Source organism: Barbus barbus, assembly GCF_936440315.1.
Source record: "Barbus barbus genome assembly, chromosome: 12".
NCBI classification, from domain to species: domain Eukaryota; kingdom Metazoa; phylum Chordata; class Actinopteri; order Cypriniformes; family Cyprinidae; genus Barbus; species Barbus barbus.
This window is the reverse complement of record NC_136740.1, coordinates 7,411,087-7,424,445: the sequence shown is the minus strand read 5'-3', so window position 1 is coordinate 7,424,445 and position 13,359 is coordinate 7,411,087. Positions and strand designations below refer to the sequence as shown.

The window sequence follows — 13,359 nt, the reverse complement described above, 5'->3', positions numbered from 1 at the left end:
TTTTGCACTTATCTTAAAAAAACCGAGTTCGTATCGCCGGCGATACAGCCGACCCCAAAGGGTTAAGAAAGCCAGGCAAAGACTGTACCATCTGCGACAGCTGAGGAAATTCAGGGTCTCACCAGCAATCCTGAAAACTTTCTATTCAGGGACCATAGAAAGTGTATTGACTCGGTGCATCTCAGTGTGGTATGGAAACAGATCCAATCAGGACTGCAAAGCACTACAGAGAGTTGTGCGCTTAGCTGAGTGCATCTCAGGGTCTGCTCTCCCCACTCTGCAGGACATCTACCTCAAACGCTGCAAAAGTAGAGCTGTTAAAATCATCAAGGACTCAAATCACCCTGGTAACCATCTATTCACTTTGCTTCCATCTGGTAATCGCTTCCGTAGCCTGATGGCAAAGACTGAGAGACTTAGGAGGAGCTTCTTCCCCCAGGCCATCAGGTCGAACTCTGTGTCATAACATCACATGACTCTATGTAAATATCACCATATCAATAAGCTATTCTGAATTTTTTCTACCTCATATTGCAGCTATTTAAATACCCTGTACAACTTTTTGCACATTCCTCTTATTACTAAGTCAACAACATACTGACCAGCACATTTATATTGATATTTTTTTATTTTATTTTTTTCTGATTTTATTTTTTTTTAATATTTGTCTACTTTATAATTGCACTGTCCTTGGAGCGGACCTGACCTACATTTCACTGCTGGTTATACTCTGTATAATTGTGTATGTGACAAATAAAAATCGTGAATCTTGAAATGAGCGCAAAAGCACACAAAAAGAAACTCGGAACAAACATATTGTGGTAAAAATAGTTTATATATTTATAACATGATATAGTCTAGTTAAAGGGGTCATGAACTGAGAAACCAAAATCCCTTGATCTTTTGACATATAAGAGGTCATTGACAAAGTTGAGTTCTGAAACTTACAGGGTGTTTTATAGTACAGTCTAAAAACAGCTCATATTGAAGGCAGTCTGCCAAAACGACAGCTTTTGGAATGTTGTACTCTATAATGTAATAGTGTGGATAAGTGACACTTGCCACCACCCACTGACGCTTTGCTCTCATATTTAGGGGTTCGAGCACATAGCGCTGAGCCCTATTTTAAAGAATGGTCACGTGATCTCCACATAAAACTGATTGTGTAGACAAAACGTAAATCGTAGAGACTTGAAACTTGGAGGGATGGTAGCACTCAAACCGCCTGCAATGTGGCCAAGGCCAATCAGCCTTATGGGGGACGCTACAGCAATTAAAAGTACGAAATCGCTCCTATCTCCTAAACTGTCAGTCACAGGCTCAAGTGTCTTATGTCGTCGGATTTCTTGGCTCATGCCGGAAAAAGCGGTCGCCTCAGATTCGATCATGAGCCTGGTGAAATTTTTGGGTATTTCACATTTTTTGTAAAACCTACTTTTGCAAAGTAGTCCTAGGTTTTTCACTTGATCAGAACCAAACCAGTGCAGAAAGATTCTCTGGAGAGTGAATATCAATAACTATCAAAAAAAAGTTGAATTGTCGACTCATTGTCGCAAAGGAGTGCCAAAACATTACAAAGGGGCTGGGACACTTTTAGTAAAATGCCTATAACTCCTGAATGGAATTAGGGATGGGCATTTTCCAAAAATTCTGTAAGAGTAGCATAAAATTACTTGCATCTGTTGTTATTGTGTTATTGTGACATAACTTGTACACATTTTACTAGTTAGACTTTTCCCAAATTATAATTCCTGACTACATGCATGAAATCAAGTGAAACATTTTGAAACGTGTAATTTAATTGTCTAAATGTCTCACAATGCCAGGATGTTTGTTTAATGTTTTATAACATATAAAACCACAAGATATAAAAGTAGTGTGATTGTTAACACTATGAATGCTTGGCACAAAGGTGTTACTGTTCAAGTCTCAGTGTTCAGATCTGTATGTTCAATCATGTGTCCTTGACCTTCACTGTGTATATTTTTATAATACTGTATTGCAAATAAAATACAAATAATAATCAAAAACCCACATTATTTGACTCTCCTCACACTTTCTTACCTGCCTCATTCACATTCATATCGATGTCCCATTATGGGAGGCCCTTTGTCTCTCAGCTGTGAATCACTAAATATTCATGGCCATTGTCACTCCCTCGCATAAGGGAATTCTATCACAAAACATGTTTTACAGATTTTAATTCAGTATATTGTTTTCTGTGAAGGAGTGAACAGGATAATTTTCACATCATTTTGTAGCAAAAACTCTGGTCTACCACGTTCAGTTCTCAAAAGTCTTGAACAAATATTCTGTATGTGTTTTATGGCCTTATTTCAGTGACTTAAACATTTTTGTTTTTCACTTACAATGCATAAACATTGTTTTCTCAAAAACACAAAACATGTACTTTCATGTTGCTCACATATTATTGTAGCCCAGTTTGTGCCGAATACAGTATTATCAGACTTTAACCATTAATATTTTTTAAGATACTGAAAAAACCCCCACAAATGTCAGGACATGTCAAAGATTCTCCAGGGCCCCAAAACACCCTCAGATCCCAGAGAGTTAAATACATGTGCTTTTAACAACCCAGAGTTTGGTTAGGGTTTTCTTTTTTTTTTTTTTTTTATGTAATACTACTCCTGTTCTGTAGGGGCGCTAGGTAGCCTGCTCCTATGTATTTAGCCAGGTAAAAGTGGAGAATTTACATTTACATTTATTCATTTAGCTGATGCTTTTATCCAAAGCGACTTACAATTGCTATATATGTCAGAGGTCGCACGCCTCTGGAGCAACTAGGGGTTAAGTGTCTTGCTCAGGGACACATTGGTGTCTCACAGTGGATTCGAACCCGGGTCTCTCACACCAAAGGCATGTGTCTTATCCACTGCGCCACCCACCACCACAGAATTTAACATGGTTTGGTGAAGTGGAAGCATGGGCTGTTTCTCAATATGCGTTCTTTAGCGATCTTGCGTCCTTGTGTTCTCGTGTACGTCATTTTTAACTGTCGAAGTTCAGTTCCAATTCTCAAGAATGCAAGTACAGAGGACGCATGAAAGTTCCCAGATGTGTTCTTTATATCGAGGATGTATCGAGTGCAGACTTCAGAGAATCGAGTCGTTAGAAATCCCAGAAGATGCTGCGGGTGGCCGGTGTACGGAAGCCTTTAAGCTTTAAACTCACTCTCGCAAATACTTGACGGCTCTTGAAAATAAACATTTATCGTTTTGATTTGCTTAATTTTAATAACGTGGTAAGACCCATCGAAAGACTGCAGTATTTTTATTGCCATATTAAAATGAATCTTAACATAGTCATATTTCATTCTTCGTTCTCTACTTTCTTGGAATTGAGAAACAGCCATGGTTTGAGTCCAGATTGAGAAACTGTGGCTTTAAGCTCAATCAAGTAGGTGGTGGGTATTTTTTTTTTTTTGGTCTGAGCTATGCTAAACTGACTTGGAACTACCTGTGTATCAAACTGTTTTACTGCATACCTGCCAGCCAAGCAGAATCCAGTATTCAGACAGACCATGGAATAAATATATGTATGCGGAAGAGCAAAATTAATGAAAAATTACAACGGAGGATTGTTTGAATGGTGGATAAAGAACCCTGATTAACTTCCAAACAAATTCAAGCTGATCTGCAGACACAGGGTACAACAGTGTCAGCTCGCACTATCCATCGCCATCTGAATGAAAAGCGACGCTATGGTAGGAAACCCAGGAGGACACCACTGCTGACACAAAGGCATAAAAAAGCAAGACTGGAGTTTGCCAAAACTTGCCAAAACTACAATCCTTTTGGGAGAACATACTGTGGACAGATGAGACAAAAGTAGAGCTTTTTGGTAAAGGACATCATGGCACTGTTTACAGAAAATGAAATGAGACCTTCAAAGAAAAGAACACCGTCCCTACAGTCAAACATGGTGGAGGTTCAAAGATGTTTTGGGGTTGCTTTGCTGCTGCTGGCAATGGATGCCTTGACTATGTGAACGGTATCAAGAAATCTGATGATTACCAAAGAATTTTGGGGCGCAACGTCAGTGTCAGAAAGCTGCATCTCCACCAGAGGTCGTGGGTCTTCCAGCAGGACAATGACCCGAAACAAACTTCAGAGGAGAACTGGCTCAAAATGACTGAGCCTGGTTTCTCCCAAGGTTTTTTTCTCCATTCTGTCACCGATGGAGTTTTGGTTCCTTGCCGCTGTTGCCTCTGGCTTGCTTAGTTGGGGACACTTCATTTCCAGCGATATCGTCGACCTGATTGCAAAGACACTATTTAAACTGAACTGAGCTGGATGATGACATCACTGAATTCAGTAATGAAATGCCTTTTAACTGAATTTTTTTTTTTTTAATCTTTTCATTTTACATTATTGACACTATTTTCCTTTTTTGATATTGTGCAGTTGCTTTGACACAATTTACATTGTTAAAAGCGCTATATAAATAAAGGTGACTTGACTTCAAAACACTCAGAAATGGTTTCAAACAAAGCGCTGGAGAGTTCTGAAATGGCAATGAGTCCAGATCTGAATCCCATAGAACACCTGTGGAGAGATTTCAAAACAGCAGTTGGGAGAAGGCATCCTTCAAATCTGAATGACCTAGAGTAGTTTGCAAAAGAAGAGTGGTCCAAAATTCCAGTAGAGAGGTGTAAGAAACTCATTCATGGTTACAGGAAGCGATTGACTTCAGTTATTTTTTTCCAAAGGGGGTGCTACCAAATATTAAGTTAAGGGTGCCAATCATTTTGTCCAGTGTAATTTTTGGGTTCTGTGTGGAATTGGATCAGATTTGACTTCAGTTTTTTTTAATGTGTCCAATGCAAACAAAAAAATAAATAAACGTGAGTACCAAAACATTTGCAACTGCAACAATTTTCTGAGAGAAGGGTTGCATTTTCTGACAGAATTGCAAGGGTGCCGATATTTTTGCCCATAACTATATACAGTGGGGGATCCCCTGCTGATTTTGTATGTTTGCCCACTGACAAAGAAATGATCAGTCTATAATTTTAGTGGTAGGTTTATTTGAACAGTGAGATCGAATAACAAGAAAAATATCCAGAAAATTGATTTGCGTTTTCATGTAAAATAAGTATTTGATCCCCTTTCAATCAGCAAGATTTCTGGCACCCAGGTGTCTTTTATATAGGTAAGGAGCTGAGATTAGGAGCACTTTCTTAAAGGGAGCCAACCAGGGCATTGAAAATGGTTCGTGGATGGGTATTCCAGCCAGACAATGACCCAAAACACATGGCCAAGGCAACAAAGGAGTGGCTCAAGAAGAAGAACATTAAGGTTCTGGAGTGGCCTAGCCAGTCTCCAGACCTTAATCTCGTAGAAAATCTGTGGAGGGAGCTGAAGGTTCAAGTTGCCAAATGTCAACCTCAGAACCTTAATGACTTGGAGAGGATCTGCAAAGAGGAGTGGGACAAAATCCCTCTTGAGATGTGTGCAAACCTGGTGGCTAAGTACTAAGTCATGTTTGGCGAAGGGGTCAAATACTTATTTGACTCATTAAAATGCAAATCAATTTATAACTTTTTTTGAAATGCGTTTTTCTGGATTTTTTTGTTGTTATTCTGTCTCTCTCTATTTGTTTGTCTTCTGTCTATTGTTGGTATTCTGACAAAGTGAGAAACTGACGGACGATTAGAGCAGATGGTTGGATACATCAACCACGGTCCTGATGTTAACCACCAATCAGTATCAAGTCATGGTCGCCAACGCCTTCGGTTTGGCACCCTGAGAAAGAGAGATTCTGTCTCTCACTGTTAAAATAAACCTACCATTAAAATTATAGACTCATCATTTCTTTGTCAGTTGGCAAACTTACAAAATCAGTAGGGGATCAAATAATTTTTTTCCCCACTGTGCGTGTGTGTGTATATAAAAAAAAAAAAAAAAAAAAAAAAAAAAAAAATATATATATATTTCACATTCAATTTTCAAATTAATGTACAAACAACATATTTGTTTAATGGCATCTTTTTTTATGACTGAAGGCCAATACCACTGATACCAAGTAATACTGATTTCCCTATAAAAAAAAAAATTCCCCTAATATTTAACCATTGACTATAGCCATTAAACATTACATTATGATTAAGAGCTATCAATTTTAACTTTTATTAGACTTTAAAAATAACTTCTAATAAACCCATTATAATAAATGTTATATTTAGCTAGGCTACCTGTGCCCCTCAGCAGAAATATACAGAAATTGAATAAAGTTATCAAACACTAAATTCTAAACTAAATACAGATAAATACTTACAGCTATATAAAAGTTATTCATTTCCTCTTTTTTTCTTTTATTCTTGATGAACAGACATCACCGCAGCTGCTTATTAGGTTATTTGGCTGCTATTTCTTTAAGAGCTGCCGCTGCTAAACGTGATGCCTTAACTGACCACGGCATTGGTTTCCGCGCTTGTTTGACTCGCGCCTGATGCTGAAGTGAAGCTGGAGCGCGTGTCTGAAACGTCTCCGGATTGATGTGATTGTAAAGACATTCTGCAACTGAATAAATGTATTTCTTGTCAAGAAAAAACAGACAGAAACAGCAGTTATGAGTGGGGTGGACAACCCTTGGCTCCAACCATGTGTTAACGGTGTTAAATAATTTTAACGCGTTAAACTGAAAAAATTAATCGCCCCCGTTAATGCGCAAATTTTGACCACTAATATGCATACACATACAGTCATGGCCAAAAATATCGGCACCCTTGGTAAATATGATCAAAGAAGGCTGTGAAAATTAATCTGCATTGTTAATCCTTTTGATCTTTTATTAAAAAATTTCACAAAATTCACAAATCTACCCTTTCATTGGATAAGAATTTAAAATGGGGGGAAATATCATTAGGAAATAAATGTTTTTCTCAAATACACATTGGACACAAGTATTGGCACCCCTTGAAATTCTTATGAGTAAAATATCTCTGAAGTATATTCACATTCATATTCACAATTTTGAGCGCTCCAGGGGGTTTATCAACATGAAATTATCCAGCCATGGCTTCCTGTTTCACAGAAATATAAATAGGAGGGAAAACAAAGCCCAAATTCCCTTAATCATCCATCACAATGAGAAAAACCAAAGAATATATTTCTGATGTGCAGCAAAAGATAATCGAGCTTCACAAATCAGTGAAGTGGCTTTAAGAAAAGAGCTAGAGCAATGAAAATTCCCATTTCCACCATCAGGGCAATAATTAAGAATTTCCAATCAACAGAAAATGTTACGAAACTCCCTGGAAGAGGACTTAAGTCTATATCGTCCTAATGCATGGTGAGAAGGAGAGTTTGAGTGGCTAAACACTCTCCAAGGACCAAAGCTGGAGAATTGCAGAAAATAGTTGTCTCTCGGGGTCAGAAAAACTTAAAAAAAAAAAAAAAAAAAAAAAAAGTCAAACAGCACCTACATCACCTTTGTTGTTTGGGAGGGTTTCAAGAAAAAATTATCCTAGCTCATCCAAAAACAAACTCTAGCACATTCAGTTGTCAGACACGACTGGAACTTAAAATGGGACTGGCATCTATGGTCAGATGAAACTTAAAAACTTAAAAAATTAGCTTTTTAGAAGCAAACACTCTAGATGGGTTTGGTGAACACGGATAAAAAGTACTCCATGTTAACAATGAAATATACTGCTAAATTTGTGATGTTGTGGGCTTATATTTCTGATGGAGGTCCTGGACATCTTGTTTAGACATGGCATCATGTGAAATATTCTATAGGCCTAAAATTAAATCTATAGGCCTAAAAATCTACCTCAGCTTCTGCTCTAAACTATAGGTAGCCCTTTTACCATAAGGTTACAATTAACAACAGAGCCCAAACTTAAATTGAATTACTATTTATTTTTATATAATAATAAACACTCAAATTTAAAAAAGATTGTATGCAAACGTGTAAATTGCACTCAATGCAGTTTTTAAATTAACTTATTATTATAGGCTACAATTTCTATTTGTTGTTGAAATATAATAATTTACACAGTGTCTATCATAACTTGCTTCATAAAATATTTATTTAAATATATGACTACATTACAAAATTTAGACATCACTAACAGGTAGAGCAAAATATAATGACTAGCCTATATAGCCTAGTCTAATATTTTGTGAAATGCTCTTCTCTAGACTTAATTTCTCTGGTGAACGAGCTGTGGACACTGATGACTTGCCTGAGGTAAATGAAATGCTACGTGACATTTTGTTTACAAGCCGTTTTAATCTCATCTTTCCGCGAGTGAAACACCAATCTATTACATGAGGCATGAGATGTTACACTGCAAAAAAAGGCCCTTCTTAAAACAAGCAAAAGTAACTTAAATCTAGTTAAAGTGTACCAAAATCAAGCAAAAAAAATCTGCCAATGGGGTAAGCAAAAAAACGACTTGGTAAGAATTCTTGAAAGTAGCAAAAATATCTAGTCAATAATAAATGCTACTGGATCTTAAAACTAGATACAAATTCTTAAAACCAGACTTTTTAGCTTTTTATAAGAGTTGAGTAAGTTATAATAAACTAGAATATTTTAACTTGAATCTAGTCACTAAAAATACTATGGGTCTTAAAACTAGACAAACATGCTTAAAATTAAACAGATTTCTCTTTTTATAGGCACTGAATAATAATAATTGTAGGAAAAATAATAATTGCCTCAGTCTTGTCGCATACACAACCTCAAACGGCAGTCATTTAAGCTTCAAACAGCAATTACTGAATCATTGTACAGCATTAAAAAGATAGTGATCCAAAAATGAAAATTCATACTCAAACCTTTGTTCTTTCAATCCTGTAAGAGTTTCTTTGTTCTGTTGAATACAGAAGATGATATTTTGGAGAATGTCGGTTGACATTGACAAGTCAATGGCTACCATAAACTGTCTAGTTACCAACATTCTCCAAAATATATTCTTCTGTAGTCAACAGAACAAATAAACTCACACAAGTTTGAAACAACATAAAGGTGAGTAAATGAGGACGATTTTCATTTTTTGGTCCACTATGCCTTTAATGTATGGCAGATTGACGAATGAACATTTTCGTATTAAACAACTGGGGTATAGCAAAACAGGATGAGCAGTCCAAAAGACTGACTAACTAAAACTTTGGCACAGAAAAAAAAAACACTGGCACAGAATGACACTGTAACCTCAAACAGTAGGCCCGTAAGTTACAAACAGTAATTACTCAAATGTATTGCATTACTGTATGTCAGAGACATGAAACACTACTGAAAATGGGGAAAAAACTAACCGCACAAATCAAGTGCAAATGGAAGAAGAAGAAAAAACACTGCAGCTCTCTCACAGCCTCAGACATACAACAGGTTTGAAAAAGTAATTAGTCAACAAACATTCTCCATTCTTGAATGGTCTTTTTGTACGAGGGGGTTGCATCCTGCTTGTGGAACGCATCTCTCAGAACTTGTGTTTGCAACACAGACAAGAGTGTTGCAAGACACTTTATATATGTGAGATGGAATGCCTAGTAATAGGCCGGGAGGTAGAGAGGCCCCTCGTGGAGCAAGTCTTTCTCAAATGTTAGAACTGGGGTTGTACCTACAACCACCATGCAGTTCTCCTCACCAACCAGCAAGACATGAGTGGAAAATGCGCGCCTGTGGATGTAGGTATCTGGATCCTCTGAAGGCTAGAAAACCAAATATAAAAAATACAGAATTTAGATTGCACACACATCAGCAATCAAAACAAGATCTGTGTCACCATTCACTTTTATAGAATTTTATTCCTACAATGGAAGTGAATGCTGATCCAGATCTGTTGGGTTATCAACATTGTTTAAAATATATTGTGTAATATATTGGCTGAATGCACAAGATTGAGTGCAAATAAAATCAGTGATGAAAATTTTAATATAATTCATATTTTTGTGGTAATTATTATTCTTTTATTAAATGTTACAAATCTCCAAAAAAGTGTTTAAATGAGCATTGTATGTTTACTTAATTGTAATTCATGTTGTGTCTTACCAGGTAATGGGGGAAGTCGTGGCCAAATGGTTAGAGAGTCAGACTTGTAATCCAAAGGTTGCGGGTTCGAGTCCCCGGCCGGCAGAAATTGTAGGTGGGGGGAGTGAATGTCTCTCTCCACCCTCAATACCACGACTGAGGTGCCCTTGAGCAAGGCACCGAACCCCCAACTGCTCCCCGGGCGCTGCAGCATTAAATGGCTGCCCACTGCTCCGGGTGTATGTTCACGGTGTGTGTGTGTTCACTGCTGTGTGTGTGCACGTTGGATGGGTTAAATGCAGAGCACGAATTCCGAGTATGGGTCACTTCACTTCACTTCAATGGATAAGTTGTATTAATATGTCATTATGTGACACATTGAGTAGGAATTTGACATAATTACATGATTTGCTCATTAATTCATATAATTAGTCACTAATAATTATGTAGCAATATTTGCTGAGAAAAACCCAAATAAAAATGCCCCAAATAAACAAAAGATTAATTATCCTTTTAGACAGTGATGTAGACGACAACACAAAAAAGTGGCCTTTCAAAACATTAATGTTGTATGTTTTAATTCTGACTCTCCTCATTAATTCAGCCCATTCTTGCATTCTGTCTGGAATATGTTTCTAACCTCTGCATCACATTGTTATTAAAAGTTAAGAATCTCATGTTGTCCCAGATGTTTGACTTTCTTTCTTCAGATGAACACAAGCAAAGATTTTTAGTCTGATTTTTAATGCAAGGGGACAGGACCACTTCAGAAACCACACAAAGTGAACGCGACGGTGAAGTTTAAAATGTTGTTTCATTAACGGGTTGTATGAGTTACTGTCATATTCACTTTGAGTAGTTTTTGAAGTGTCATTTTTGGACGTCCCATACTTGTCTTATAAGAAGAGAGATTGTTTAATTTAGATGATTTAGATCTTATTTTGTGTTCATCTGATGAATAAAAGTCATATATGCGGCTGGTGTGTGGTGAGCGCACTGGCACCGTTGTACTGTGGCTGCCGTCGCATCATCCAGGTGGATAATGCACACTGTTGGTGGTTGAGGAGCGACCCCCTACATGATTGTTAAGCACTTTGGGTGTACAGCGATATTCAGTAAAGCGCTATATAAAAACATCATTCATTCATTCAGTCATCTATATATATATATATATATGTGTGAATGAATGGAAAGGATGGAGTCTAATGTGCAATGTATTTTATAAGACTATTTATCTTTAATGGCAAAAAACAAGACATTTTCTTGAAATAAGCTTTTTTTTTTTTTTTTTTTTTTTTTTTTTTTTACTTAGATTTCAGTTTTTGCAGTGTAGTTCATGTTTTTCACATTAAAACTAGTAGTAAAGAGGAAGGGATGATCGTGTGTGCCGCTGCCGTCAGAACTGAGGCATGTATACAGCGACCTGTCTCACCTCTACCGAACCTAACTGAAAGACACGTACCAAAAATACGTGTACCGTTACACCCCTAATGTATTATCATACAGTACAAAAAATGACATTTTATATCTGAGATACTAAATAATTATTGTTAAGCTTATTGTAAACCTGCATTTAAACAGATATATGCAAACTGAGTATTTCACAGTTAAGATTAGTATATATCTATAGTATAGATAGGTGTTTTATAGTATATAGAACATAAACATCCTCACGTCGTACAACATTTAGATGCAATGAAAGGTTGCCCATCATATTTCAAAATGTTGCATTCGATTTCACGCATTTTAGACTGAAATTATAGTTTGGGAAAAGACCAACTTAATAAATGTGTTCAAGTTTAAGATGTTCAAGAATGATTAAGTCTTAAAAAAAAACATGACTTGCTCACTCCATTACTTGCATCACTAAATTGGCTGCCGGTGCTTGTTGTGATGCAGGTTTAGTTATTTTAATTGTGCCTATTTTGTTATGTGATGTGTGTTGTCATGTGTGACTATGTCATGTTTTTTATATAATTTGATTGTGCTATTGTGAAGCACTTTGGGCAACCTGGTGTTGTATTAAACTGTGCTATATAAATAAATAAACAAGAACAAACAAGTTTGTCACAATAACACGTTGTCTAATGCCAATAATAAACATTACTTTCTCTGCATAAATTATGTCCTCTGTTGGCTCAAGCCATGCATCGCTTCGCTTTCTTCACAAGACTTTCCTCTCAGCCTGTCTTCTCCCAAAAATGAAAAGTAACTGAGATGAACATGTTGCTGCTTTGTTTACAGAGGTGATATGGGCATTTACATGTTGGCATATCTCAGGTGGATATTTTTAATATCAATAGCGCAAACAGCGTGTGGGCGTGATCACATTAGAGATAATGTGCTCAGACAGGAAAAACTTGGCCTCTTGTAGGATTTAATTTATCACAGAATATTTGTTTTCTATAAGACTTACTTCATTTAAAAGTAGACATTAAGCAACTTTTATGTGTCCAATCAAAAATGACAGAGCAGTTTAAGTTCTTTTCGCTGTTGTCAGAAAATAGTGCAAGTGCTCCCACCGGCGCTTTTGGCGACCCTAGACGGTTAAGTGAGAGAACATATGTAACATAATGTTTACAAAATTATTTTATTACGTAAATTTATTTATTTATCTTTTTTTCTTTTTTTGCATTAAAAAAGTACCGATTTTTGTTTGTATTTGCTGCCAATTATAGTTCTTAGAAAGAAAATCAGAATCTGCGAAAATCTGTATCAGCAGGTCACACTTACAAAAAAAGAGAATCAATTGCAGTCAGAGAATCTCAAATTTTTTTCTGGCAGTTTTGGCTTTATTTGGACCAAATTTGTTGACAATCAGTTGGGTGGAGTTAATGAATCTCATTAGAAGAACAGTAAAACGGCCAGAGGCTACATGATTTGTAATGTCATTTTCAGTTATTAATTACCTGTACACTTACATCTCCACTTTTCTAGGTTCCCGAATGGTGTCTAGATCATTGGCATCCCTCAGAGAAATCCATGTACCCTGACTACTTTGCTAAGAGGGAACAGTGGAAAAAGCTGCGGGTTCAGAGCTGGGATAAAGAGGTTTGCATGATCATGTCTTTCTGTGGCCTTTTGCACAAACCAGATGCTTTGCTGTCAGGGTTGTTGACGAGACCTTCATCACACTCATGGGAGGTTAAATGACATCGCCTAATTTTTCAATGGTGGAGTACAACTAAAATTACTTTGTATGTCCTTTAACTCACCATGAAATCAACGTGCACACCTGTTGCACTTAACATTCCAGGCCTGAGCACACTTAACGTCATTATGATGCAACTTTTTGTTTGGAAGAAAAGCACTCTTTGCTAATAGATTTATCATTAATGCAATGCAGTGATTCTT

At 36.8% G+C, this 13,359-nt stretch overlaps 1 protein-coding gene across 1 annotated transcript in view; it reads left to right on the top strand.

Annotated features, from left to right (window-relative positions):
• Positions 1-13,359, top strand: part of LOC306878059 (NADH dehydrogenase [ubiquinone] 1 beta subcomplex subunit 9-like) — an 87,388-nt gene that overhangs the window by 41,060 nt on the left and 32,969 nt on the right. The window contains exon 3 of the mRNA XM_079430155.1: positions 12,943-13,056. Coding sequence (XP_079286281.1) covers positions 12,943-13,056 — 114 coding nt within the window. The remainder of the gene's footprint in view (positions 1-12,942; positions 13,057-13,359) is intronic.